This window comes from Lepidochelys olivacea, assembly GCF_965140295.1.
Source record: "Lepidochelys olivacea isolate rLepOli2 genome assembly, chromosome: 6".
Taxonomy (NCBI): Eukaryota; Metazoa; Chordata; order Testudines; family Cheloniidae; genus Lepidochelys; species Lepidochelys olivacea.
Genome location: NC_140416.1, coordinates 107696832 through 107723078, shown reverse-complemented (window position 1 = coordinate 107723078; position 26247 = coordinate 107696832). Strand labels below are relative to the sequence as shown.

At 41.3% G+C, this 26247-nt stretch overlaps 1 protein-coding gene across 3 annotated transcripts in view; it reads right to left on the bottom strand.

The window, feature by feature from the left end:
- Window positions 1–12927: 12927 nt before the first annotated feature.
- The window catches only part of TECPR2 (tectonin beta-propeller repeat containing 2), a 72287-nt gene continuing 58967 nt past the window's right edge, over window positions 12928–26247 (bottom strand). For 2 of the 3 annotated variants that reach the window (XM_084632041.1, XM_084632042.1), the window contains 3 exons: window positions 16685–16826; window positions 15485–15634; window positions 12929–15133 (listed from right to left, as the gene is read on the bottom strand). In XM_084632041.1, the coding sequence (XP_084488167.1) occupies window positions 14976–15133; window positions 15485–15634; window positions 16685–16826 (450 nt within the window). In that variant the 3' untranslated portion in view covers window positions 12929–14975. Of the gene's footprint in view, window positions 15134–15484; window positions 15635–16684; window positions 16827–26247 lie in introns of all 3 variants that reach the window. The other variant, XM_084632040.1, reaches the window with a different exon arrangement.

Sequence of the window (26247 nt, the reverse complement as noted above, 5' to 3'; positions counted from 1 at the left end):
GAGAGCCAAGTTTGCTGCTGGGTAGAGAGATGGGGAAGACGGCAGTGTTTACCTTGCCAAAGATGTTGAGCCTTGTGATTGGGCAAACCCTGGGGGGATGGAAGGCTGACTAAGCCAATCAGAGGAATGGGATGAGAAGAGGCCAGCTCTGCCTGAGAGGAGTGTGGGCTATCCAGCACTTTCAACAAGTGTTCTTAATGCTCTTCCAAAGTGGGACCAAACACTATCAAGTCATCCAGATACACCAGAACAGCCAGAAGATTCATGCAACTGTCTGCTTCATTAATCTCTGGAATGTGGCCGGGGCCCCCCAGATATTCCCTGGGGCAGTCTCAGAAATTTGTAGAATCCAAGTGGACAGATGAAGGATGCCTTCATCATATCAACTGGTCCCATGGGTATCTGCTTCTCAGATCCAAAATAGAAAACCAACAGCTTCCTGTTAGGCAATCTAAGGCTTCATCCACTTTTGGGGTGGATTGGTCAGGGATTGTACACCTGTTCAAAGTATGATAATATATGCACTTGCATACATCTTCATTCTTTTTTATGGCCACAACAACAATTGGGCAGGCATAAGAACTTCCAGAGTTCCTGATGATTCCTGTGGTCTTCAACTCCTGGATATGTTTCCGAACATCTTCGACATATGATAGCCTCCTCGATCTTTCATGGAAAGGCCCATCATTCAGCCAGATGTGGTGTTCAAATCCCTTGCCACAACCCACATCCCACTCCCAAGCAGAGAACACTTGGGCTCATTGCACTAGTTTTCATCTCTCTTTCCACACTGGAAGAATAGGGGAGTTCCCAAAGTTCAACTTATATGGGTGTAATCTTCCTGCTGGGGGCCATATGGGCCACAGTTGCAGCCAAGTATATCTGTACAACACATTTTCCTGAGGGATAGTGATTGGCTACTCAGTTTCATTAGCCACCAGCAGCTTTATTGACACTTTTGTACGAGATGAGGTTTTGGCTATACCCTTCGTCACCATCAATCCACCCAGCAGTGCATCTGTATCTGGGGCTTCAACCAGGATTAACTGATTGTTGACCTTCTGATCCACTTGAGCAATTTCATCCACTACACGGGTTGTCTTAGCAGGAATAATAACTGGAGGCCTACATCTTAGTTTGACCATTCCCACCAATCCTCAAGTCCACACTGGTCTCACTCTCCTTCTTTAGCTTGATATGCTTCTGAACGTAGTGCATGGATATTCAGGCTGTGTGTGCACTTAAGTCCAGCAAAGATTTTGCATAGCTGAGCCAAAGCTCCAAACATGGCTGCATTTGTTCCTACAATTCAAGGCACCTGGTTTGGATGCCCAGTGGATGGACCAAAGCAAGTGCGTCTCTCTCTTTCTCAATTCCAACCACATCCTTTGAGACTTTAATTTCACTAGCACATATTCCAGTTATGGGTACTGGTCATCTCCTAACCCCCATACAGCCAACCCAGTTAGAGGTTGCAGGAGCAGATGTTGCTGTAACAATGCGGCCTCTGGCAGGGCATCACTGCGAGTATCAGTTCAGGACAAATTGCTTAGAGCAGGGCAGTTACAGCCCAAAGCTTTAGTTCCTTTACTATTAAGGCACGCCAAACCAACCAAAACAGAGAGGATTTCGGTTTTACCCCACTGGCTAACCATAAGTTAGCAATTCCCTCAGATACTCCAGTTCCCTTTTATCACCCCCAGCACCGCTCCTTATAGGGATGAATGGTTATGAAAACCAACACCAAAACCAAGCAGTAAAAAAAAAGGTGCTCCCGATCCCAAAGGACCAAACCCCAGAGGTCAATATACCAGTCAGATCTTACCCACAAATCACGCTGTTGCCAATCCTTTAGAATCTAAAATCTAAAGCTTTATTCATAACAAGAAGAAATATAGATGAGAGCTAAAATTGGTTAAATGGAATCAATTACATACAGTAATGGCAAAGTTCTTGGTTCAGGCTTGTAGCAGTGATGGAATAAACTGCAGGTTCAAATTAAGTCTCTGGAGTACATCCCCAGCTTGGATGGGTCATTCAGTCTTTTGTTCAGAGCTTCAGTGTAGCAAAGTTCCTCCAGAGGTAAGAAGCAGGACTGAAGACAAGATGGAGGCGATGCAGCTGCCTTTTATAGTCCTTTTGCCATGTGGCTTATGTTTCCTTTGAGTCCAAACACAAGCTACCCAGCACATGGCATGGAAAAACCTTAGAGTTCTGTCCATAGGCATGTCCCTGCATGTCTTCCTGAGTCTGTATCTGCTTTCTCTCAATGGGTCAGTTGTATAGCTGATGCCATCAAGCAGGCTTGTCAGTTCTGATGCCAAATTGTCTGGGGTGTCACATAAAAGCGTAGCACAAGTTTGAAATACAGACAGTACAGAGCCAATACTTATAACTTTAAATACAAAAATGTTACATGTTTACAGATAGCATAATCATAACCAGCAAACCACAACCTTTTCATAGACACTTTACTTGACCTCCTTTGTACAAGATTTGGTGCCACTATATGACCTTGGTTGCAACAATGATCTATACGGTCACCGTTCATGTCAATAACATCACAGTCACCATGAAAAGGATTCAAAGATTATAGTGACCAGAGCGCCACTATCTAGAACAACTGTACACTCTCTTCCCTCAATAGTCACTCCAACCTGAGACTTTGGTCCAGCCACTTCTACAGGCAAGCCAGACACAGCTGGAGGCAAAGATTCAGCCTTCACATCTTTGAGCGGAGGGGAGCAAAGGTGGTTACGGGACCCAGGGTGCTCCCTTACCTGGCCCCTCTAATGTTTCCCACTATCTTATTGACATAGAGGGCCATAAATTGTTCCTCAGTTCTCCCAGAATTTACAGATTTAGAACATCCTCATGGGCAGTGCCCATCTTCTCCACTCTAATAACAGAAACATAGGCTCCAAGAGGCAGGGATTCCACCAAGCCCTATCATTTTCTTGACCCCTGCCTCTCTAGTATAGCTGTCCAACTCGCATTTGTCTGGGAGTCGAGATACTCCACCTCTTGTCATTTGTTGGGGAAGACACTCCTGAGTGCTGTTTCACTGTCAATACTGCTACTTTCTCTTGCAACTCAGCGATCTGTTTCATCATATGGTTACTTTCAGGAGAGGTGTTACACTGAGTGGCTTCCAAAGTACACACTCATTTCAGTCCCTCAGAAAAGCTTATCTCCAGAGTCCTGAGTTTCCCTCTCCCTGATCTCTTGCCTCAGTTTAGCGAAAGACAGGGATTCCCCTCTCTGTCCTCTATATGCAACTGGAGCAACATGAATCCAGCATGTCTAACACCCTTTAACACTTGCTCCAGTCAGAGGTGATCCAAATCACCCCCTGAAACTCTCTCATAGTGGGTTCTCTGTTGGGGTCATTCCATCCATGCCAGATACTGAGATTGTTCTCTCCTGGCTCCTGATGGGTGGACAGCAATTTTAATATACCATCCTCTCCACTTTCAGTGCTTCTAACCATGCCCTCCAAAGCTGAGAGGTATTCAGCCATAGTTGCCTCTGGGTTACGGACCCAGAGTGACCGGATAGATTCAGCAGTAGGTCCTTGTGAACTTTCCACTACGCTCTTTTGTTTGTCCCTTTTGAAGCAGGTCCATTCCTGTTCCATCTGAACAATCAGACTTCAAATTCTTCCTCCTGTGCAGGGGGTAGGTTTTAGCCCTGCAAAGTTTCTTAGTCTCTGATGGCTGCCAGTTCCAGTTTCCAGCCTGCCATTTGTCCCATGGCCTGGGTAAAGGCCTTCAGGAATGAATCTTCTGTCAGAGGGTGAGAAGATGGGGCAGGAGGACTATACACTGCCCTCAAATTGTCTTCCTTCTTTCCTGTTCTCTGGATCAAATGTTGAATTTCTCTTTGAAAATCAGATGTCTCATCTGGTGGTATCAAACCTCATGGACCCAGAACAGAAGGCATCCCATCTCTCTTCTTCCTCTCAATAGGTTTTGCTGAGGAAGGTGACCTTTCCCAAGGCCTGTACAATCTGTGCTCTGGAGATACTCTTGCTAAAGCCTCCCACCACCACAGCCTATTGTGGATCTACTTCATCCCCTTCACACAACTCTAGGACCTGTCCTCTAGCCATGCCGACTAACAGCGGGGATGTTATGGGCCACCACTTGTAACACCGATGCCCCTATGAGGAATTCAACTGGAAAATCTCTGAAGTTCAGGACACACTTCCCCTCCCAGGGGGAGTATGTAAGCCATGCCTGCTCAGGTGTGGCACTTTGTCCCCCTCCAGTGGTGGCTACGCCAGCTAGAGAAGCATATCTTTTAGCTCAGACAGTAGAGACTCATGCATTAAGATCAAGAGGTTCCAGGGATGTTGGCGTTACATTAGGAAAAACTTTCTAACTCTAAGGATAGTTAAGTGCTAGAATAGGTTGCCAAGGGAAGTTTTGGAATCCCCATCCTTTAAGATTTTTGGAACAGATTAGCCAAACACCTGTCAGGGATGGGCTAGGTATATTTGGTCCTGCCTCAGCACTGGAAGAAGGATTAGATGACACTTGAGGTCTTTTCCAGCCCCACATTTCTATGATTCTGTTTTAATTTTACAGGCAACAAGAAAAGACAATTTGGATGGGGAAAGCAATCAACTTGTATAATTAAAGCAGCAAATCATATAAAGGAAACACTGAAAGGCCCTTTTAGATCATCTTGTCCCTTCGTGTCAGTACAGGATTGCACCTTGCGGTATATTTTCCAGTGCTCTGTCCAGTCATAAATTCCTCAAACAATGGAACTTCCACCATTTCCCATGAAAGACAATTGCAGAGTCTAATAAACCTTATTGTGAGGAAATATTTCCTGCTAGTGAGCCTGGCCTTTTCTTTACTCCGGTTCATCCCATTTCTCCTAGTTAATTCCCTTCAGGAATGTACAAACAAATGTATTCTCCTACACTCACCCCATCAGCTATGGTTTACTCAAGCCATATATATTAGGTTCTTTAAACATTTGTTCATGAGTCATTCTCTGCAACCCCTTAATCATTTAGGACAGTCTGCTCAAATTTCTTTTAGGGACTGAAGTGCCCCAAGCTGTATTGAGTGTCTTAGGTGAAGTCTCCACCATGTCGCATAGAAATAGAAGCTAAAAGGCCATATAAGAACATTAAGAATGGGATCATTTACTTTGCTCCAACAGAAGTTTTACTGAATGGTAAATTTCTCATGGACTTCAATGGGACTCTAGTTAAGCTAATATTAGACATTTGTTAGAAGCCCACATTAAACCCTTATCTTTCCAAATAGAAGTTATCTTTACAGCTCCTTGCTGGCTTCTATAGCCTATTGTGCTGAGTCCTCACTAACCCTTGCACATGTAAACACTCAGAGCAGGCCTCGCAGACACCAAGGGAATTACCAGATGCTGACAATGGTTGTCATTAACTCCCAAGACCTCACTTTAAACTGGTGTTGAACTCAGGTTAGCTGTTGCTGTGGACAGGACAGGACAGTTCTCTGCACCCTTCTGGGAGCATTGTAGAAATGTTGGTCCATCAGGGTTCAGTGCTGCTCCCTGAAGGGGTGATAAAAATAGTTTTGCTGCCAGAATGGCCAGGAATCTATTTCTTGCGTGGTTATGGGAAGTGTGGATGAGACCTGGAGGAACATGGTGTCCCCCTCATGCTTCCTGTAAGGTGCTGAAATGGTTTTGTCCCACCCGCACTAGCAGCTCAATTGTTTTCAACATCACTTGAGAAAGGGCCATGGGGCACCCATTGCTAACAACCACTCTCAGCACTGGGTCACTTTATTAGTGCAAATGGGGCCTTGCTGCTTTACCAGCCCCACACCTGAGGCCCTCCTTTGCTAAGCTGAAGATGTCAGCCCACATAAGTAGCTCTTGATCATCACCTATTGAGTAATGCCAGATACACTCATCCTGCCACCAACCACTGATCAAGCTGCCTCTAAAATGGATCGCAGGGCACATCCCTTGCTTACCTGGACCATGACAGAGACATTGGAGTACAAGCTGGACAGGGATAACATCACATCTCAGAACCCAGATGGCGTGAGGCAAAGTCTTAGACTTACAAATGCACTTAAAAACAAACCCAGGACCTACAGGAATCTGAGTTTTACTATGGAAGAACATGAGAGCAGGATTTGACCCTTAAAGCTGAGATAATCCCATAATTTCCAATGCTCTACTTGTCCAATTGTGTAATAAATAATTTAAAAGCCCACATTAAACTTTGCTTCTGAGCTTTCTTACCTTTCCATTTGTTTGTTGCAATCACTATGCTAAGAATATAACCCAAGGAAATGTCAGCAATCATTAACATGAAGATGTAATCCAAGACCAAAAAAAGCTTTGCCTCGAGAATTCATTACTTGAAAAAGAACTAAACATAGTATCTGAACAGTCAGTTATACCAATGCTAATAGATAAAAATAAGTTCATGTTCATAGAAGGTGCCAGGTGGGTATCTCCTTTAAAGGCCAGGAACACAATGTGTATGTCTGTACTGCTATGTAGTGGTGTTCTCTAGAATTATTTATTCTGATGAGTAGGTGCCTTTAATGGAAACCAATACAAAGAGAGAAAACAGCCCTTTGAGGCAGTAGGAAGCAAGATTCACAATGAGCAGAGGAGTCTGGGTGCAAGCTCAGATATCATGGAAAAGCCACCCAGATACTCAGGGATGAGAACACTATAAGGCTAGGATCCTCGCCCAGCTTTCACTGAAAGTCAATGGGATCTGGGAGCTTCACTCCTTTAAGATCCTTTGCAAATCCCTGCCTTGCTGCCTAGACAGAATAGGCCTTGCACTGCTCCCCAGTACATTTGACCTTTTAATTGAGCAATTGCACATTATGGGTGAAATTCACCGGCATGCAGAGGGCCCGCCCTGGGCCTACACACCACTACAGTTCTATTCTGAGAGATTAAGGGGGATTTAAATCGTTCAGAGCTGGCAGCTACCTTGGCTGACACCAGGCATGGAACGAGGGATGTCTAGTGGTAAAAGCATGGGCCTGTGCACCTTGAGTTAAAGAGCCGGGCTCTAGCCCTGAGAGCCATAGTAGACTCATTTCCTGTGTAGATCAGACGAAGCAGCCAAGGAACACAACATGCTGACCAGGAGGCCCTCCGCACAGGAATGAATTTCACCCAAAACGAATTTCCTTAGGGCAGATGTTGAAACCCATGGCATGATTCCCAAGGATGCTCTTCAGAGACTGTTCCTCTTTCGGTTTCTGAGCCCTGCCCTGGTCTAGAGCCCTGCCCAGCTCTAAAACTGGCTTTGAGAAATCAGCGATTGCAAAACTCAGGGATTGAATGGAGCATGGCCTTTTAAACGAAAGCTGAGTCCATTGCTCAACGCAGCTCTCTCAGTTCACATAGCGAGAAGCCTGTCTCACCCATGCACAAACTGTCTGCCACATTTCCAGTTAAATAAAAGGTTTTAATTAAAACAGGTCCAGTGAGTCTCCTTGTTGGCAGCACATGGGTTGCTCAAAAGTGCCATGAAGCATGAATTAGCAGAGCAAGAGCCATAGTGTCAGAGCTAACACACCAGTTCCACCCTGGCTTTAATAAAAGGGTTAACAATCTGACACCACTTTAGTGGAAGGAAACAGCTCAATTGCCTTCCGGTATCCCTTGCTGTACGGCAGTTATGAGCAGTAAGGTGGGAGGGAGGAGAGAGGGAGACAATCCTGAAAGGAAGGAGCCTGGCACACAATAATGCAGGCAGCAGCTTCTCTCAGATGATCATTTGGTTGGATGATCAGTCAGCTGGAGTACAGTTACATTCAGAGTATTCCCCCTCCTCCAGAGCGGGCTCTACATCCCTGCTATGTAATCAAGCTATTTTTTTTGGGGGGGGGGGAAGGTATCTTTCAACTAAACAAAGACTAGCATGAAAAGGAAGTGAGCTTTCTCTAAAAGGCAATGGGATTCGGCTCTGATTTCTCTGGGCAAGTTAGGTCAGCCAAATACAAGTCTTTACCAATTTATTTATTTAAAATACATACTGCATGCTGATAACATTTGAAGAAATCATCCAGCTAATTAGTGTTGAAGTGCAATAGATCTCCTACACCTGTACTTTTGGCATCCCTGTTAATAGCTGATGAGGTTAGCATTTTAGTACTATAATTACAAAATTAATTAACAGTGATTAACTTGTCATTTTAAAGAGTTACCCTGACAATTTATCATGCGCTCCACAAACTTGAGAGAATTAGACTTTCACCACATGCAAACTATAATAAGTGCAATATTGATGGACAGGTCTTTGCTGGCTTATTTCTATGTGTAGGTCACACAGCAGTCTCTTATAAAGTTCAAGCTATTAAATAAATGTGGGTATGAAATTGACACAGTTGATACACAACCTTAGGGGTATTTTCTCTGAAGGGCAGCTTTCAACACAAAAGTTGCAATCTTTTTTTTTATTCAAAAGAAATGCAGAAGTAGACAGTGGAAATTTAGAAATCCACAAAACACCATCTGATATATTTCACTAGGAAGCAGCTTTCCTTTCTCTGTATCTACAAAATGGAAATCCCGCATAAGATTTCTTAAACATAATTTCACTGTATCTACTGAGAAAACTACGCTACAACAATCACTAGCTTGTTGTGAGGAGACAAAGAACAGAGAATGGTGTTTGAAGGCCATATGTAAAATTTAAAGAAAAAGTCCTTATATATTACAAAAAGGTAGAATTGAGAGAGTGTCGGAAAAAATGTGATTTTTTTTTTCTCCTGCAGGCCCCACTTGCTACTAGTATACAGTAGAACAGGGGTGGCCAACCTGAGCCTGAGAAGGAGCCAGAATTTACCAAACAGCCACAGTAATAAGTCAGCAGCCCCTCCATCAGCTCCCCAGCCCCGCCAATCAGCGCCTCCCCCTCCCTCCCGATCAGCTGTTTCATAGCATGCAGGAGGCTCGGAGGGGGAGTGGGAGGAGCGAGGTCACGGCAGACTCACAGGAGGGAAAAGGTGGAGTGGGGCAGGCCTGTGGCAGAGCCAGGGGTTGAGCACTCCCTGACACATTGGCAGCGGTCGCTCCAGCCCCGGAGTTGGTGCCTATACAAGGAGCCACATATTAGCTTCTGAGGAGCCGCATGTGGCTCCGGAGCCACAGGTTGGCCACCCCTGCAATAGAATAAAATTGTATGGCACAATTCCTGCATTGAGCCTGCTGACTTGCATATGAACTAGATCATGTCTTTTAGACAGACATCCTATCTTGATTTAAATGATGGGGAATCCATTACAGTCCTTAGTAAACTATTCCAATGGTAAACCTGAGAATATCACCACTCTGCAGGCTGGCTATACGGAAGATTTTCAAATCCTGTAATCATTATTACTCTTCTCTGAACCCTCTCCAATTTCTCAGCATTCCTTCTTGAACTGTATATACCAGAACTGGACGCAGTATTCCAGCAGTGGTCACACAGTGCCAAATACAGAGGTAAAATAACCTCTCTACTCCTAAGGAAATGTCAGGCCCTTTGATCAGTATCACACCGGGTGTTCATTTGCAGTTGAGCATCCACATCACCATCCCAATTTTTTCAGAATCACTGCTTCCCAGGATAGAGTACCCCCTTCCAGTAAGTATGGCCTATGTTCTTTGTTCCTAGATATATACATTTAGCCATATTAAAATGCATACTGTTTGCTTGTGTGAGCTTACCAAGCAATCCAGATCGCTCTGTCTCAGTGACCTGTCCTCTTCATTATGCCTCACCCCCAATTAGTCACTTGCAAGCCTGATCAATAATTATTTTATGTTTTCTTCACCCCGTCATTAATAAAAGCATTAAATAGCATCGTGCCAAGAACTGATGGTTACCGGACCCCACTAGAAACACACCTGTTTGATGATGATTTCACACTTACAGTTACCTTTTGAAACCAATTGAGTAGCTAGCTTTTAATCCATTTCTTATCTTTTTAGTTTTCAATCAAAACATCATGCAGCACCATAACAAAGTCTTATAGAAGTCTATTACATCGACACTGTTTATTAACCAAACTTGTAATCTCAAAGCAGGATATCAAATTAGTTTGACATTTACCATAAACTCATGTTGATCAGCATTAGTTACATTACCCTCCTTTAACTCTTGATTAATGAAGTCCCATATCGGCAGCTCCATTATCTTACCTGCATCTATGTCAGACTGACAGGCCTATAATTACCTGAATCATCTCATATACCCTTTTTAAATATTGGCAGAACATTAGGGAAATTCCAGAAGACTGGAAGAAAGCTAGAGTTCCAAGACTTTCTGGAAATCAGTGTTCATGGTCCAGAGAGCTCTTAAGCCAGCTCTTTTAAAACTCTGGTGCAAGTTATCCAGACCTGCTGATTTAAAGATGTGCAACTTTAGTAGTTGCTGTTTAACATCCTCGGAGATATTAGTGGAGAAAATAGAATAGAGAACAGGTTTGTTAAAAAAATTGAAGGCCTTTAACTCAGAACTGGATTTGCTACAAAGCATTTTTTTTTTATGGGGTGCTCCTTAAATCAATCCAGAAACTCAAGCAGGTGCAATCTGTAGTGGGCTGTTAAGCAGTGCTTCACTCTGGAAGAAAAAGACTCTTGAGCTTCAGGATCTGCATGGGCTGCCTATTGGTTTCAGGATGATTTAAGGGGCTGGTTTTAGTCTAAAGAGCCTAGGACCTTCCTATTTGGCAACGTCTACACTGGGAAAATGCATTGGTTAGAGAACAACGTTAGCGCAAATGTGAAACATGACTTAGCATCTAGAGTAGACAGAAGCAAGCCATGTTTAAAAGTGTTTTGTGGTCATGGCTGTGATCAGGAGAGGCACTTGAGTGGAATCCCCCTAGATTTAAAAGTGAGGGGACAGCATTCCCCGCCGGTATGAAATAGCCAGTCCACTAGCCTTCAGGACAATCTTCAGCATTCTTCTACTTGTTGAGCCTGATGCAGAGAAAGGAGCATGATGGGGTTGGGCATGTGTGAGGGTGGGGAGTTCCGTAGGGGTTGAGGTTTGTTGGCAATTGTGGGAGTTTTCTTGTTCTTGCAATGTGTGTCAAGGGTGCAAAGGGGAATAGGGAGGTGCTGCTTTTTATATTTGTATAAATATTTGTAGAAACTGAAAACAAACCTGCAATTAAAAGTTTTACTTATTTCCTTGGCATCAGGAGAACTTTTATTAGGAAACAACAACATACATACATAATTTATCTATTATACAATTCTCCTCAATGCTTTTGACAGTTAATCTACTTCCAACAAACATTTCTCCTTAACACAACTTATTTTCTCCTGCAGTGAAATCAATATGAAAACTAAACTATTTTCATCTGCCAAGAGCGGTAATCTATACTGCACCCATCCCTGGGCACCTGACCTGTAAACCGTGACTTGACAATTACTCCTGTGTCATAGCAATGGATTAAGGTTAGAAGCAAAAGATACAATTTCCCTGCAAGATTCCGCAGAAGCTGGGTTTTCAGGACAAAAGCTATACTGATACTTATGAATACACTAACATCTGAATCTAGGCAGGAGAGCCAGGGTGGACTTGTAGGTAGAACCTGGGAGTCAGAAGCCCTGGCTCTGATGCTAATTAACCCTTGCTGTGCTTTCCTGTGTGAATCAACCTTTCTGTGCCATAATGAAATACCATAATGTCCAATATCCCTGGGAAGTAGGTGGACTCAATATACAAGTGCTTTGAGATACTGGGATATTTATAAATGCTAAGTATAATATTGAGGGCACAGATATTGTTTGAATCCTCTTCATTTGTGTCGTTCCTATGCAAGACCTTCATCCAATGTGCAAATGAAACTTCTGTACATTAGCAAAGAAAGGAGTACCAGGATATCACAATGGCAAATGATAAAAACATATGGGTCAGACCAATAGTCCATCTAGCTCAGTATCCTGTCTTCCACCAGTGACCAGTGCCAGATGCTTCAGAGGGCATGAACAGGAGGGGACAATTATTGAGTGATCCATCCCACTGACTAGTCCCAGCACCTGGCAGTCAGAAGCTTACGGACACCCAGAGCATGGGATTGCCTCCCTATCTTGGTTAGTTAGCCATTGATGGACCTATCCTCCATGAACTTCTCATTCCTTTTTGAAAACAGTTACTTTTGGCTGTCAACAGGTTCCACAGGTTGACTCTGCATTGTGTGAAGTACTTCTTTATGTTTGTTTTAAACCTGTTGCCTATTAATTTCATTGACTGACTGTTGATTACCTGTTACAGAAGGCCAAGATGAAAGGCCTGAGCTGTATAAAGAAATGGGTGATCAGCCTTTGTTCAGGTTCTGAATTTAAGGCAGATAAACTTGTAACCACAGGGAAAACCCAGTTGTGGGTTTTGAAGGTGCACCTCAGTCCCTCCTATTCTCTCCCTGTAGCACATAATAGTCTAGTCTCCTGTAGGCTGTAATACTTTGGCCACATTTTGGTTTTTGGGTTTAGTGTGCGGGTGCTGGGTGGTGTCCTGTGATATACAGGAGGTCAGACTAGATGACCTAGTGGTTCCTTCTAGTCTTACACTCCAGGACTATGACTCTGCACTAAAATCTACAGAACCCTAGGCTGAAGTTGGGGGTGACCTGTTTGCAATAAGGTAATATATCTTACACTGGGAATGTCTTATGTTGTACAGTGCTCAAAGCGCTTTGATGCATGTGTATAATGCTTTGAAAACAGAAATTGTGTTCTTTAATGTACCCAGCCCCCATCATAATGTCTGGCCCTTCTGGCTGTTGCTGGGTGCTATTTCATATGTATGTTTCTCCAACATCAAGAGGAGCTCCCAGGATGAACAGACTCCCTTTTCTATTTGTCAGTCATAATAATTGAGGCTCTGAATACAGTAGTTTGAAAAAAGTCTAGTTTATTGCACTCTCTCAAAGCACAACAAAAATAAAACAAAATCAAAAGTACCGAAATAAAGGAAAGTAAGGAGGTTAAAAGTGTTTCAAATTACCACCTGGGTTCAGGTGGTAATTTGAAAAAAAAAAAAGATTACACAAAAAAGTCCCAACAATTTAGAAGGGCTTTCAACACCAATTAATATTAATGAACAAAGCAAAGTACAGTATTATGTGGTGTACAAACAGCAAGCAAGCTTGAGCCATTACCAAGACGACCTGTTAAAAGTGTAATAAAAGAAGTGTCAGTATTAAATAAGACTGTTGTCAAGGACCAGATGCTCAGATACAAGGAGTGGGGAAGATGTCTTGTCCCTCCTCTGAACTGCCTGACTTGGGAGCTGCCACAAGATACTCTTAAACTGAATTTCCACTTGCCAAAGGGTTCTCCAAACATGCTTGTATAAAACAAACTATCTTCAGAAGCTGAATCCACTACAGTGCAGTGCCCGGCAGACTAAAAAAATAAACTCGGTGGCAGTCTCCATATACAGATGAGAAAGAAATCAAAACAGATCAGCTGTCAAAGGGAAACAAATCTGACCTCTCCCCAATCACCCCCGATTTAAAAATCAGACAGACCAAGTCAATAATACACATGCTATATTTAAAAAAAGTGAACCAAGTTAGTTCTCTCTCTACAGTCAGATTTACATTTAAACCTTTCACTGTGTCTATTCCAAACCAAGTGCAGAATGAGCAAGAGCTATTTTGAAAGAGAGCAGAGGTTAAAAGGAAACATGTCTTTTTCTATGCATTGACTCCCAGGTTCTCAATACTGAATTCTCTCTCCACATCTCCTGAAGCTGGCTCATTTACAGCATTGGTTAGCAGCTGTTTAAACATTCTGATGATGTATGAGTTTAGAATGAACACAAAAAAAATTCTTCTGCTTACATCAGTGAACTCAAGTTCTTTTCATCTACAATTCTAGTCTTTAAAAATGAGGTATCCTTTAGAGAACATTTAGAATATAAAGAAAAATAAACAGCACTGATTAATTTATTCAGCACGTTGCCCAGTTCATTAAAAACCTCTGCTGTAACATTTGTTAAGACACTTCAAAATTTAGCTAATGTAGCTAAAAATCACAATATTGTTAAGCACCTCCCCACAATATCACAAACTTTTTATGGGAGATTAGAATTATATATAATTCTATCAATTGCCATATTTTTTTTTAAAACTGTCTGAATTTGGTACTTTAAAAAATTAGTCCACGCCATAAAGCACTGGCTACAGGCACAAATACAGTGCATCAGGTACAAGGAAAGCTGCCTCACACAATCCTGCCAATGTACCAGAAACCAGACCCACAACTTTGCTGCTATTCCAGCCCTGGGCCTCACGGAGCAGAGTCAGTCAGTTTCTTGATGGTATGTGGGGTGGACAAATGTCCACCTGAGATTAGGGCAATTTCAAATGTCTCATCTGTGAATGAAACCAGGTATTGAACCCAAATGTCCAGAGATGGAAGGCTAGTGAAGCATTGGAGATTTTGAAATAAAAATGGTCCAAACAATGTTCATGTTGACACCTGTGCTGTAGAATACATTTTCAGTTCCTATTGGGATCATCTTAAATTCATACGACACGACAGACAGACGGCATTTCTTTAACTGGAGTTTCAAGTACAAGAAGAAATTGAGAAATATTTAATGTTTCTGCTATTGAGAAATATTTAATGTAACTGAAAGCCGTCTCAAAAGAAGTACATATATATTAGTGTGCATGCTGTTGTAAAATATTCACTTTCATTGCTAATAAGGTTAACTTACAATTATATTTCCAAATGAGCTGCTAGGGTAATACAATTTAACAATTTCAGTATGCCACACTTACTGTCTCCCAAGAAATACTGGAACAAACCTATGAATGCACAGTTTGGGGTTATTTGACAGGTCAGTTTTTTAGTAAAAAAAAAAGTGCTAATATTGCATGTTAAATACAAGTGGCTTTAAACCCCAACATTCTCTAGGCATGTTACTGGAAATACAAGCATTGCTCTCTTGTTATTCCACCGCTTCACATGCTTGAGTGCCTTCATATCACTTCCCATTCATCTTCAAAATCATCAGGGTGAAGCAAAACAGAAGTGTCACTACTTTTTTGCAAGCTATGAGAGTGACTGAATGTTTTCGTGAGGCGCTGAAGGAGGTATCCTGAAGAACCAATCGCCCACAGTTCATCTAGAGGTGTCACTGCCAAGCAAAAGTTATCCAGATTTTAATTAAAGCAGTATGTTCCAGTTGCAAACATTCAAAAAGCAGCGTATATTTCACTAAATTTTTCTAACTGGACCCAGGGAAGATTTTCTTTTTTTCTCTTCTTTTTTTTTGTTTTTTGGGGGGGGGGGGGTGGGAGGAAGAGAAGAAAGAGTGAAATTATAAACGCTAAATGGATGAAAGAGTCATGGTCAAATAACAAAAACAGCAGCACTTAAAAATAGTATTTATCTTTACTAATTCATTTGAGCACCATCAGGCAGAACACAATAGCTATCATAAGGCCAGTCTGTGAAGGTTTCAGATCATCATGAAGAACTGACTTGCCTGTTAAACAAGACACAGTCCCTGGAATCTTCTTCCAGTAGTCTCCTGCTGGGTTTTTGTCAGTAATGCCATACCGACGTGCTACATCTCCATTTGGACAGCATGCCCAAACAGTTCTTGTACTTATAGCCAGCTGACATGCCTGCAACCCTAAATGGAAACACATGAAGGAAATAACTAAATGCTTTCTTATATGAAACTATGTTACATACCGTTTAATAAGTAAAGCAGGTGAGATTGACGTATTTTTATATAAACCTGTAAATGTCTCATGGGAGACGTCTCTAGCATTAAAGGTACCAAGGCTGCCAAGTTTTCCACATTTCTTTCTTGACCGTCCCCTTGACTTTAAGGCGGTTGCTCAAGCGCGAGGGCAGAATTTGGTCTTAAAGAGTTAAGATGGACATGATAACTTCCTCAATATTATGAAAGTGGGAATAATCTTACGTTCATTTAACTCCCTTTAGTCAAACTGAGCTCAAAGGATTGTGCAGAGTAACTATGTGGATGTATATAATTTCCCCCTTCCCTGCACAAGGGCGGATTCCGCCCCCAGCTCGCCCTCCTCCTGACAAAAATGCAGTCATTTCTGGAGTGGAATGTGGGAACTTCTTAAAAGCACACAGCAACACTACTCAGCCATTTAGGACAGGAGGTCAGGAAGAATACTGTATCCAACTTAAACCAAACTTTTTGGCAGGCAGATGGAATTTGTCCAGGACAAGGGGATTAATACATGTAGATTTGAAAAATGAGAAAGTTTTTAATAATAATCACATGGGTGCAGGACCCTGGTTTTTAATCACATTCAAAGACAGAACTTCCAGGTGCACAGCAGGCCCAGACACCTTGCTGAGCATTGCTTTAGTACCATCTCAGAGGGAAGAGTGCACCACTCACACCTCTGACTGCAACAACTTGGAAACGGTGCAGTGCAGCCTGTTCTACAATGGAAGCACTTCCAGAATCTGAAATTTCTCATCAAGGGGCCTTTACAACGTTTAGTGAAAGTGAGACCATATTTAAGAGACACGTACTCAAGTTAAGGTAAGGATTATCTGGTAACCAAATCAGTCTTGTTAATCACAACAATCTAACACGCTTGGCATTGGAACCGCTCACTAACAAAAACAGAATTAAAGTGTTTCAGGGATTGAATGTGTGGGAGGAAGCACATAGGAATATTATTGTTATTTTTACCTGGTACATGTTCCCAGTCAGTGCCTACTGGCATTTCTTCTGTAATTCCTATTCGTACATGGACATTCCATTTGCTATCAATTGCCCATAGCATCTGATCATTTGGACTTGAATGAACACTGACCAAGTTTATTCCCACTGGCTAGAAACAAAAACAGTACTTAAAGTCTCAGCCAGTACAACATTTAAAACAGGACAATTCACTCTCTTACAGAGATCTGCTATGGAAGTAATAAAATATGTCAGACTACAGACAAAACAACCAAAAACCTAAACCCTGACAGTTTTCCAAATACGGACCACACTGCATAGTTACCGTGTAAAATGTAATGTTTCCTCTACGTTAACGTGTTAAGGTTGCAAAAAAGGAAATAATTTGGGCCTACATAAATTGATGCTACTTTGTTTTCAAAATCTAATTGTTTTATTAATTAAAAATGCATATTTTAATTTGCAACATCCAAGTTCAGTAATTGCAAACCTAAACTTTATTGTTCCAATGTTCATATAAGCAAATCAGTCAGCACTGCAATTCGGATAGGGCGAGATTAAAAATTATTTGTAAATTCAGAAAGAATCTTCCTATACAGAGCAACAGATGCACCAATTCATTATTTTCTTACTGCCTTCTCAAATTCTCCCAGCACATTTACATCTTGACCTGTATTGACAAAACCACACTGGACATTTTTAAAGAGTCCAACTGTCTCCATTTGGTGACTTGCCTCCACTGCTCCTACCGTCACTATTACTGAGGGGGTCTGGCTTTGCAGGTTATGTCTACACTGTGAGCTAGGGGTGTGATTCGACACATACTCACGCTAGCTTTCATTGAGCTAGCACAAGCATAAATAGCAGTACAGGTGCAGGATGAGCCATGCCAAATACAAACTCAGTTTCAGGCAGGTATGTACTTGGCTACCGTGCTACCGCACCTACACAGCTATTTATACTTGAGATAGCACAAGTATGCATACGCAAGGAGAGGAATCACACCCCTAGCTTATAGTATAGACATAGCTGCAGATACATCTTCTTCGGGCCGGATCACCCACATTTGCTCTAGAAGATCTGAAATCCTAGTTTCCTGGGAGCCCAAATGAAACATTTCCCTCACTCTATTCCCAGGCATCAGTCCTTACTCAGTGAAGACTATCACTGAACTCTGGGGAGCTTTGAATGAGCAGGGGGGAAACTTATCTGCCCTTCAAAACCAAATGTTTCTGACTAGAATATTTGGTGCGTATCATGTAAGGGGTTGTTTTGTAGCAAGGTAAGAGTCAGGAAGCTTAACAAATGCAAATATAATCTGAAAAAATTGCATATCAAAGCAAAAACAATGCTTCCCTCTATATGAGCTTTAGGAGGGCTTCACTGAACATGACAGATACAGCTTTAAAAAGGTCAACATCTTACAAGAAAATGAGGTATTTACTATCATGTATTTACAATAATTTGTAAGCACCTAGAGTCTAATCAGGGTAATAAGTAATAGCCAATAAGGATTTGTCAAGAACAAATAATGTGAGACCAACCTTATTTCCTTCTTTGACAGGATTACTGGCCTAGCGGATGGGGAAAAGGATGTAGATGCAATATAACTTGATTTTAGTAAGCCTTTTGACCCAGTCCCACTTGACATTCCCATCAGAAAATGAGGCAAATGTGGTCTACATTATATTACTATGAAGTGGGTGCACAACTGGTTGAAAGACCATCATACTCAGAGTATATATATCAATGGATTCCTGCCAAACTGGGAGGATGTATCACTTGGGATTCTGCAGGGGGGTGTCCTGGGTCCAGTACCAGTCAATATTTTCATTAATGACTTGGATAATGGAATGGAGAGTGTGCTTGTAAAATCTGTGAATGATACCAAGCTGAGAGGAGTTGTAAGCACTTTGGAGAACAGAATTAGAATTCAAAATAACTAAGAGAATTGGTCTGAAATCAACATGATGAAATTCAGTAAGGACATGCATAAAGTACTACATGTAGGAAGGATGAAAAAAATCAAATGCACAACCACCAAAATGGGGAACAGGCTAGGCAGTAGTACTACCGAAAATAATCTGGGGGTTGTAGTGGGTTATAAATTGAATCTGAGTAAACATGATGCAGTTGCAAAAAAGGCTAATATTCTGGAGTACATTAACAGGAGTATTATATGTAAGACACAGGAGATAATTATCCAACTCTACTTGGCACTGGCAAGGCCTCAACTGGAATATTGTGTCCAGTTCTAGACACCACAGTTTAAGAAAGATGTTGCCAAATTGGAGAGAGAGTCCAGAGGAGAGCAACAAAAATAATAAAAGGTTTAGGAAACTTGACCTATAAGTAAAGATTAAAAAAACTGGGCATATTTAGTTTTGAGAAAATATGACTGGGGGGGCGGGGGTGGGGAGGGGGAAACACACCTCATAGCCCTTAACATATTTGAAGATTGTTGTTATAAAGATCAATTGCTCTCAATGTCTACTGAAGGTAGGACAAGTAGTATTGGGCTTTATCTGAAGCAAGGGTGATTTAGAAAGGCCAGATGTTAGGAAGAAACTGACTATAAAGGGAGTTAAGCTCTGGAATAGGCTTCCACCAGAGGGTGTGGAATCTCCAACACTGGAGGTTTTTAAGAACAGGTTAAACTAAGTCCATCCCTGAAAGGTACAAGCATTCCTGGCCCTGCCTCAGCACAGGGAGCTGGACTACCTGGCCTTCCAAGGGTCCAGCCCAGTGATTCTATGTTCTCACATATGTGCTGGGCTGCATGGTCAATGTGAGATACACACAGTTGCAAGCATCTCTGCAAGTACGTAATTTAGGAGCACGCACATACACGCACAAATCTACACATAGCCCTGTGCCAAACTCAGCTCGTGCACATGTGGACTTGCCTGCTTTGCATTTAACTTTAAAATTCTGTCTGGCTCCCTCTCTCACCCCCCACTTCTTTCCTTTTCAGGCTAGCTTCATAGCGCTCTCTAAACCAGCTATGCTTTTTATCCCTGTAAAGACAGTCTCAAGGTGCCTACTATAGTATCTGCTTTTTGTGACATGCTTTTCATGTAGGCTAAAAGGCCAGGGAAGATCAGGCCTACACAAAAGCATACTCTTTCTCCACTAGCTGGGAACTTGGCCTTTGCAATCTTTAGCTCCTAGGAGATATACCAGGAGAGGCAGCAGGCAGGTCTCGTGCAACATTTCACCTACCAAAGAAATTCTGTGGCGTTTCAGGAACTTAAATCAAGCTTTTTTCACTGGAGGTGACTCATCAGGGTGGACATACCATCAACTTGACCATGACATTTTTCACACCTACATGCTATATGCTCTTAAATGCCCTTTAATCTATGCACAGAACAACACTAAACTCACCCTCTTATCCAGTCATCTTTTTTTTTTTATATATATATTTCTAGAAGGCTTTGTATACTTTATACTTATGCTAAACTGTGAGCCATGCTCCCAGGGTACCTTGCTGTAATGCCAATATACTAATAGGTGAACTCAACCTCTGGTCTATGTATCTGTAGAATCTGTCAGAGAAGATGTATGTTGTGTTGAAGCTTGCCAGATATCAGTGTAATACGTATAGCTCACAGTGTGTACTAAAGAAGATGGATGATTTTGTTGACTCTTGACCAATATGCCTCTGTACCAACCTACTGCAGTACAGAATATCTCCAATTTTGCTGACTTTTTGTAAACTATTTTCAAAATAAGATAAGCAACTGGTAAGAACTCGTGCATAAGTCTTGGCTAATGTTTCATCAATCTTAAACAACTCCTGTATAAATACAAATAGGCTTGAACTCATTCTTTTGAAGCAGCCCTACAATGCAAGGTATTATACTGAAAACTGCTTCCGGAAGTGGGTAAAGTATGGCTTCTTTTCATGTTGTGCTGTTTTAGGTTTGACTAATAAAGCTGAATGAGCCTGGATTATTTGACATCTCATCAATAATCTAAATCAAACCCTAACCGTTCATTTTACCAATTTCATCCCTGGTGGAAATCTGAGTGCTAAGATATGCACTTGGAGAGATGAGTATCTGCCCTCATAAGAGCATCTTTCCCACCTCCTATTACAGACCTGAAACACATGCTACATAATTGTGTTTGCCACAAGTTAATTACACAACTGAACTCCTGAGTAACTCCTTACCATGGACTTTAAGAGAACCATTTATGGAATCGTAATGGAGATTAAACTTTCTAGCACATCTTGTTAAACTTTTCCATTGTGTTTGAGTGTAACAGAAAAAAAATCACAGACAAAAACATTATAAAAACCATGACACTAACATAGCATTTGCCAACCATCACCGAGTTTGTGTTGCATCCCTTTGCTCATTCTATTTATTTATGCTGTCAGCTCTTTGATACAGACTTTCATGTTTGTGTATTGTACTGCACAACGGGACCCTGATCTCTGTTGCAAACTCTAGGCAGTATTGTAATACAAATAAATAATATCCCACAACCTGTGTCTCATACTTTGTGAACAAGGGAGGGAAATTAATTTCCTAACTATGAGACTCGTCAACCCTCCATGGAGATGGGGGGAGGAGGGGAAAAAACACACCTTTCCTCATTTCTTTCCCTCCCCTCCTCTTCCATCTTTCCTTTCTCTTTCAACTATTCTCCTTTTCCAATATTGTCTTCCTCTTCCCATGACTAGTATCAATCTTTTTCTGCCTCCATTCCCTTCCTCTCCAATATTTTATTGATATACTTACCATTTTTAAGCCAACAGCCCAAGCCCTACCATCTGGGGCCAACAGCCTGAGCCCTGCCCATTTCTCCTGATTACCCACATTTTTGATCATCCAATCTGGCTCCAGTCCCAATTAGATCAGATAATTGGGGTTTTACTGTATATGTTTATTTTTCCACAAAACATAAAAACTAAAGATTGCATGGCAAATGGATTTCTGGGACTGATAATGGTAACTAGATAGTTGTGCAAGATTAGATGGTGTTTTTTTCCCATTACTACTAAGAAAAGTATCAGTGGAGGTATATAAATCGGCTTATGTTTCAAAGAGCAAACACCTTGCAATTTTACACTAAAACAGTCAGACAATTCTCCCTAATGTTTGCTCAATTTCCATTAGCATTAATGGGATTTATACACACTTACTGATTGTAAAAGATGCCATATTTGTAATTTGTACAGTGGTTTGGTATTTTTAAAAGAGTAGCATACAAGTCTCCCAACTTTCCCCATCAACAGCAGACATGCCAAAAACTTATTTATAGGCTTTTATGTGGTGCTCATCACGATAGTCCCCAAGTCCCTCACAAACACTAATGAATTTAGCCTTATCACTCCTGTCAGGTAGGGGAGTATCATTTTTACAGATGGGGGCAACTGAGTCAAGGAGAAAATCAATCTATTTCCCAAGATTGCAAAGGAAGTCTGTATCTGAGCCAGGATCAAAAGCAATTTTCTCCCAGCCTTGTGCCTTAACCACACCATCAGTATGTCTTCACCTATTGGGACGGAGGTTCTCCCACTCTTCTCAGATACTGAGACTAAAACAGACTGTGGTTTTCAACATTTAATGCAATGTATCTATAAACCATGAATATTTGGTTTTCTCTCTGCGCCTACAAAATCATTTTTTGAAAGCAAGATTCTATTCTAAGCATCTAAGTGCTTGGGAAAAATCAGTGCTAATCAGTTTATAAATACAAATAAATTAAAAAGGAAATACGTCAACTTCCAAACATTCATTGTGAAACGACATTAAGAAATGACAAGACATAAAATAGACACAACTGAAATGTTTTTCACTAGCTCAGTAGTTCCACTTAAGTTACCAGTTATCTCAGTAAAAAAAACTGCAGAATTAATCAAACAAGCCTGAAAATTCGAAGTCTTTTTTTTTTAGCTCCTCTCTCCTGTCATGGGAAGTGAAGGTAGAAAAAAGTTCTCCACATCTGTGTGTAGAGTTCTGAAGATTCCATCTGTTAGACCCTGCTACCTTTGAGGCTCTGCTTTACAGCTCTACTCATTCAGATTCAGGAGGACTGAACAGGACTCTCCTGTCAAAGCCAATCATCTTTAAGACAAATTGGTTGCTACTCAGTGGCGGAAGGCTCTCCACGACTTCTGAGGACTAATCTAGGAGTCTCTTCAGCATGTGTAGCCTAGGCTGGAATCAATCCCAAATCAGACACAAGTGTCCCACATTACCAGTAGATTAGTCTTTTTTGAGCCGTTTCTGTTACCTGGAAGTCTGAATATTGTTCTGGGTTCTATTACCCAGAAGTCTCCTACTGAGTAATGTCTATAATAAGTGTCCAAAATAAAGGAGGTAAATTAAGGAGAGACATACGTGGCAGAGCTAACCAGGTGTGTATAATCCTTTCAAATAAAATTCTGCAGTGGCTAAGCACTTCTGGCATTGGAAAAAGGAAGAAAGTGTGAGATACACAATATAAGAGGTCTGTCAAACTTTTTGCATTCAGGTTTTTTAGCAGCAGAGTGGACAAGAAGTTTGTTGAATTTAATGCTTATTTGTTATTTGCAGAAGAGGATCAAGCCAGATACACAATGGCAGGAAAGACTATGAAGATTTGTTCTTGGAACCCACCTGTTTTTCCTGTTAGAAAGAGCAGCACCATCAGTAATGCCAGAGAACAGTCAAAGCAACATTAACTCTATTTACAGAAGAGCTAGAGCAATCACTTATTTTCTCAGTATGGCTTGAAATCAGAGTGTTAACTAGTGTACATATGTATGTATTACACACAATATTCATATTGTGTGTATAAATGTTGGGCAATTATCCAGCTGAACTGCATTATTTTTCCCACAATGCTGTTCATTCTTGTTCCCTGGTACCTCTTAGATACCTTGGCACAGGACAACTCATAATTTGACATAAGTGGATAGGAAACAGCCAAGGGCAAAATATATTAACATTCTGCCCCTGCATAAGCAGAGGAGGTACCTTCATGACCAGTATCTAGAATGCTAGTATCCACAACAAAGATTAGAAATGTACAGAACAAGTTAAGAAACTGGTACAATCCAGTGGGTTGGATCTCAGGTGACATATACAGTACAGTGCTTTCTAACTTGTTTCTATGGGATCATTGTTTACAAGTGGCTTTGGGGGCGTATCTTTGAAGTACGCCTTCTGTGTAAGGTGAACATGCTGAGAGATAAGAATTGCTTCCTGGAAGGACAGTATGTATATCTCCTTTTCATAATGTACTGTTTTACCTTTACACAATACATTTGGCTAAGTTTGGTTATTTGGTCAAACATTTTTCATAATGAATCACAAGTGTAGTAATACGTGTAGCCATCCGACAACAGTATGAATCGTCCTTCCTAACTCATAAATGTACCAGATTTCTAGAATTTTTTGGCACCTAAGCTTTAAGAACTCCATATTACATTAAACATACATCTTGGAAGGAAGATGGGCCAATACTCTTGACCTCTCCTATACCCATTTCAAACTTCAAGCTCCAAAACATCTCTCTCACAAATATTTTAAGGTACAACATATGAGACCAAAAAACCCACAACAAGGTGTAGTCAGCCCAAACCCAATTAACTGTAGTCAAGTTGGTCATGCCTAAGTCTACGATTTTGGCATTGATGTTACTAATTGTGAATTTAAATCAAGTCAGTGAAATCTTGCAGAAGACTGGAGGTGGGGGAGACTTGGAGAGCAAACCCACCCCGTACTCATGCTGCAGTGGTAGCTCCCGTCCTGAGCGGCTGATCCCAGCTTTCCACATCTGCCCCTCTGTAGATTGAGACAGAAGGGCAGACAGGCCAAATCTGAGTGGCACTCAGACAGGAGCCACCACTGTAGGGTGAGTGTGGGATGAGTTCTCCAACACCCCCTGCCACTCCAGCCATTTCCAAGATTTCACAGGCTTTATTTGGGCCACTGAGAACCAAGCTACTGAGAAATGTATTTTCCTAGAGGAAATCCCCGAAGAAGCACATGGAGATCTTCAAAAAGAGCAAAGCTGCATGGCTCCTGCCAGGAAGGCTAATGCTTGCTCTCCAATCCCTGCCCGCCCACGCACCCCTCCGCACCTTTTCATTTTTTTTCCCTGCACTTCTGCTGTGAAGTTTACTTAAGAAAAACAAAAACAAAAAACTGTGCCAAAATTGTAGTCTTCCTGCTCAACTAATCCAAAAGTTCTCTCAAGAATATTCAGTATAATATATTTCTCAAACTCTTTCCTTACAAAACCTCATCAGGACCACTTAACATGCTTTAAAAACTGTCCATACCACACATCCATGCTATTGGCTTGCTTATTTTCTATATGCTCAAGATTAAAAGTGGGGCAAAGCTAGAATAAAACCCGTTAAAGCCAAGCAAATTAAAAGGCGTGCCAAAAAAATTTTCAAATGGTTTATACTGTGTATATGTACTGGCAAAGACACTCACACATAGCAAAATACAGCGTGGGGTAATAGAATGCTTTCAGGGGCATAGCTTCATTACTCAGCCATCACAAAGGTGAGAGTTATACAAGTCACCCTAAAGGATTGCCAATAGAGTCCTTATACCACCACATAGCGCGTATTTCGTGTATGTTAATATTTTACAGAAAAGCCACTATGAATATTTTAGAGAGAGTTTTAAAATATTTTGCTGGTATTATATTTAAATCCTTCCACTTCTAGGTCACCTTAATGCTCTAGCGAAATAAGAGTGTGTTAAATGCAGGTATATGGTTGCAATAGAAATACTATTTGGATATGAAGTTGTTTTATTTAGTTTTAGTACTTGATTATCAAGGATCAATTTTCCAAAAGGTAGAGTACTTTGGCATGCAAACACACATGCATATTCGTGCATGCAGATCTACAGTGGCACATACAATGACTAAAACTGCATGCACAATTTGGGCACTAAATACCTAAAAATCTATTTGCATGCCCAAATACCAGATTTGCACCTACAATTACAGTAACTGCACTTGAAAATATAGGGATTGCAATACAGAAACTAGTTCATATGTGAACCTCAGTCCTTAGCATTTAAGCTTCTGAACCTCAATAAGATCACCTCCATAGTTTTGGAAAGTATAGGATGCCTCATTGAAAAAGGAGGTTTCAGAGTAGCAGCCGTGTTAGTCTGTATTTGCAAAAAGAAAAGTGAGCTGCAGCTCACGAAAGCTTATGCTAAAATAAATTGGTTAGTCTCTAAGGTGCCACAAGTACTCCTTTTCTTTGTGTGTAAAAAGGAGGGGATTTTTCAGAGAAGCAAGCACTCTAGATTCTAGTTTCAGCTCTGTTCTATGCTGTCTGTGGTAATGGTCATCATCAAAGCAGTTTTTAAAAGTGTTAATCCATGTTATTTAAACATTCTTAAGAAGTTTGTGTTGCAAATGCCATAATGGAGCCAGTGAACAGAACCCTGCTAATTTTACAAGCCAACACAGTAGTTTCTCACTCTCCAAACTCACCAAAGTAAATACAAGTGACCTTGCAAAGCCATTTATACAGACAGAGCAAAACTAGATATTCTATTAAAAATCACAGATTATTAAAAAAAAAGTCTGTAGCTTGG